Source organism: Apium graveolens, chromosome 4 (genome assembly GCF_009905375.1).
Source record: "Apium graveolens cultivar Ventura chromosome 4, ASM990537v1, whole genome shotgun sequence".
Classification (NCBI taxonomy): domain Eukaryota; kingdom Viridiplantae; phylum Streptophyta; class Magnoliopsida; order Apiales; family Apiaceae; genus Apium; species Apium graveolens.
Genome location: NC_133650.1, coordinates 122,029,483 through 122,032,968, shown reverse-complemented (window position 1 = coordinate 122,032,968; position 3,486 = coordinate 122,029,483). Strand labels below are relative to the sequence as shown.

The window sequence follows — 3,486 nt, the reverse complement described above, 5'->3', positions numbered from 1 at the left end:
CAAAAAAATAGAGAAAAAGGGAGAAGTTTATCGATAATTAGGACGAAAGCCCAATAGTAATGTCTAGATATGTAGTTGGATTGATGGACTAATCTCTCAGAATTATATTTTTTATAAATTTAGAATTTAGTTGCGTTGAAGTAGTAAATTGTGTTAGTGTCATCTAAATTTACCTTTTAGTAGTGTCCTTAAAATTTTTAAATATATTTACGTTGTTAATTTAAGTAAACGCTATTTCTTAATGAAGAATAGCCCGGAAACTCGTTAAGCAAAAGTAAAACAACAATGACATAAATAAAGAAATGAATAAAAGTGTCCACGTAAAGCGGACCATAAACACAAATTAAACGTCTTTATTTGTAACTTTAGACAAAAAAGTTAAAAAGAAAGACAATGATACGCCTCTAGATAAATTACATGGTGCGCACAGATTATTTGAACCTACAAAAAAACACAAGACAATTTCCCTGACATTTCAAACAACACTAACGACACTTTTCACTGATAGATCACAATCAACTTTGAAAAAGCCGACTGTCTTTTTTTACTTTCTACATACTCTTTTATTTTAGTTTCTTCTTTCAGTCACTTCAATCGTAGCAACTAGCAACTAGCAACTACGAACATGGGGTAAACATAGTCAACGACGTCTTTCTGGGGTCCACTGTGGGGCTGCTGGGCTAAAATGTGTTGACACAACTCTTGAGTCTAGTAGTTCCAAGATAGGTGTGAAGCTAACGCATCTTGGGACTTTGTATTGATTGATTGATGCGCCTCTAGATATTGCGTAGTCCATGAGCTCCTCAAATGTTCCGTTTTTCACAATCCTGATTTCAAGTGGTCCTATTGAGTTGTCCGCAACTCGGCCTTGTCTATACACGGAGTTAAACGATTCTTCCATAGCTAGACAACATTGGTTCAACGCCGCATCAGTGGGTTGGTTTTTCGAGTCTTTTACTAGCAGTTCCCAATATATGACATAATGCCCCGGGATGGTTTTTGCATCACCGTAGCTAGTGTACTCCACAATGGTAGTGTTGAATTCACGTAACAGCACGGATGCATTGTCGATGGCGCTTTGTAGTTCGGCCTCATCAGTCTTATCGGAGTCAATGCTGAGGAGTACGTTCTTCCTCCTAATGAACTTGAACTGAGGAGCTGAGTTATGGAATCCCGTGACACGCAAAATGTCACCAACTCGGTATCGGCAAAGACCTGCATAAGTTGAAATCACGAGCTCGTACTCCTTTCCGAGCTCCAAATCAGCCAGGTCGAGGAGAGGTGGTGGCGAATCACGTGAGAGAGTCACGGATGACGTGGAGTCATGTGGGAGAAACTCAAAGTATCCCATGTTAGGCATGATGGTATAAGAGACTTGTGATGGATCACACACGGGCTTTAAGTTAAGCCCAAAGTAACACTCGGAAGACGCGTACATGGTACAATATTTTGGTAATCCATTGCTATAGTAATCAAGTGTGGGAATGTACTGAGCCATTGCACCGGTCACAATGACGTCGAGATATTTGGTATTAGGCCAAATTCTTGTGATAATCCCCTCCCAATTCTCATCAGAACATTGCTCGGTGATGAATTTAGCAAGCTCCGGGTTAGGCTTTAACATGTCAGACACCACTCCCCGAACAGAAGGGTCAGTAATTTTAGAATAGAGAGTCCCGGTCGCAAAGTCCTGAGCCAATTGCTTCCAATTGAGTTGGAGAAAGCGAACGGCTCGGACGAGACCGGATGCAAAAACAGCACCCATGCGCAGGACTTGTTCGCGCATAAGAAGGCCACAAAGCATTTGAGAGTACATGCTTTGGAAGGAATCAGGACAGAGAATGGCCTCATCAGGGCTAGTGTTGACATTGTATGGATCATATGGCCTGTTTCTGAATTGGTCACTTTTGTAGTAACTAGTTAGCACTGGACGAGCCACCAAGCCACTAGGGGTCTTGGTTTCTGCCTTTATGAAGTAAAAGTACAGCCCCTTTCCTTTGTTCAAATTTGGAACATACCTATTTTCGCCAAACATTATCATTTATCAGCCAAAACCGACTAGCCATAATTTTTGACCAAGAAACATCAATATAAGTAGAAAAATTATATAAAGTGAATGATAACGTACAAATTCATCACAGGCATGAGAAGGCTGTATAGTTTCTGCCTACGGTCCCACTCCTCAGCAATTGTAGGCATAAGCTTTCTTTCCCCAGCAGATGTACCAGAACTGTAAAAAACACATATTTATATTAGCGTCAGAAGAGCCCGTAACTTAACATTTATTTTTAAATAAAAATGTTTGTACAAATTTATGATTAAAACACGTGGTTTATATACCTGGTGAGAAACTCGGAGATGGGTTTAGAAGAGAGGATGGGAGAGCGATCACCGTCCGCAATTCGTTTAATGTAAGGATGAAGCTCGTCATAGCCAACGACGGGGATTTTGGACTTGAAAGTGTCACGGTCCGTGGCACCATTAAGATGAAATGTACGGAGATATTCAGTATCAGCATTTTGGGCCAAAATCTCGGCGAGAACATTAACTTGCACGGAGTCAGTGTTTCGAGTCATGTTTTCGATAAAGTGAAGAGCCTTTGCGTCTTTCTCGCAAGCGGGAGGGCCAAGAGGAGAAGAGATGGTAGAATCAACCGTCATTTTAGGAAGATTTAGAGGGCGAGAAATTGATGGAGGAAAATATATAGGAAGAGTATTCAGAGAGATATTAGAGAGAGATATTAGAAATTAGATGATGGTATATTTTGGGGAGAAAGGGGGGTTTATATAGGGGGGGAGTTAGTGGAGAAGTGATTCGTGAGTCGCCACGTGAGACATATGATATTGTCATTGTAATCATGCAAATTTGTATACGGACCATTCGTATATATCGACATTCAAATACGAACATAATTGTCTTTTGGATTTGTAGTGAGGGGAGGTGACATTTGGGTCCCACTAAGTGTCAGCCATGTTATGTTTAGGAGACATGTGGGGCCCACCGTGGAGCCAGTTCAGCAAGTACCAGCTCAGAGATTTGGCTATACTCGGAGAACTGTGTGGTTTGTGCCGAGTTTGTTGGTCACGGATAAGGACTATCGGCCGGCCATTTAACATTTTTCACTGTGAATGTTTCGTTCTTTGTAAAATTATTTTAAAATAATGATGTATTTCTGATTTTGTTACTAATATGTTAAACATTTTTAGCTTTATAAAATGCTTTTTCAGAAAGAAAAAGTAAGATTAGACACATTTCTCGCATTATTTAATTCCGACTCGTATGCTCCGGCATTGAGATTGTGAGAGTATAAATATCTGTTATCGCTGATATCAAAACCACTGGATAATTCGAAACATAGTTGGTTTGGAGATCAAGCCAGTGATGTTATCGAATCGGAGTATTAAAAAAATAAGATTTTAAGAGCACGAAATTTTATTTTAAATGTAAAAGTTAGTATAGATTTCTGGCGGAAAGAATTTTTTGAAG

General features: G+C 39.8%; 1 protein-coding gene across 1 annotated transcript; it reads right to left on the bottom strand.

The window, feature by feature from the left end:
* Positions 1 to 291: 291 nt before the first annotated feature.
* LOC141719386 (putative indole-3-acetic acid-amido synthetase GH3.1) lies at positions 292 to 2,762 on the bottom strand. The gene is made up of 3 exons (XM_074521761.1): positions 2,341 to 2,762; positions 2,129 to 2,230; positions 292 to 2,018 (listed from the first exon to the last, which is right to left on the bottom strand). The coding sequence occupies exons 1-3, from the start codon at positions 2,658 to 2,660 to the stop codon at positions 641 to 643; spliced, it is 1,800 nt and encodes a 599-aa protein (XP_074377862.1). The 5' UTR covers positions 2,661 to 2,762; the 3' UTR covers positions 292 to 640.
* Between the last annotated feature and the right edge of the window lie 724 nt (positions 2,763 to 3,486).

Excerpts from the sequence above, each read along its gene's own strand:
- LOC141719386 (XM_074521761.1), bottom strand. The coding sequence starts at position 2,660 with ATGACGGTTGATTCTACCATCTCTTCTCCTCTTGGCCCTCCCGCTTGC. Across the intron at positions 2,231-2,340 it reads ATCTCCGAGTTTCTCACCAG|TTCTGGTACATCTGCTGGGG; the intron begins GTATATAAACCA and ends TGTTTTTTACAG. Across the intron at positions 2,019-2,128 it reads CTCATGCCTGTGATGAATTT|GTATGTTCCAAATTTGAACA; the intron begins GTACGTTATCAT and ends TGGCGAAAATAG.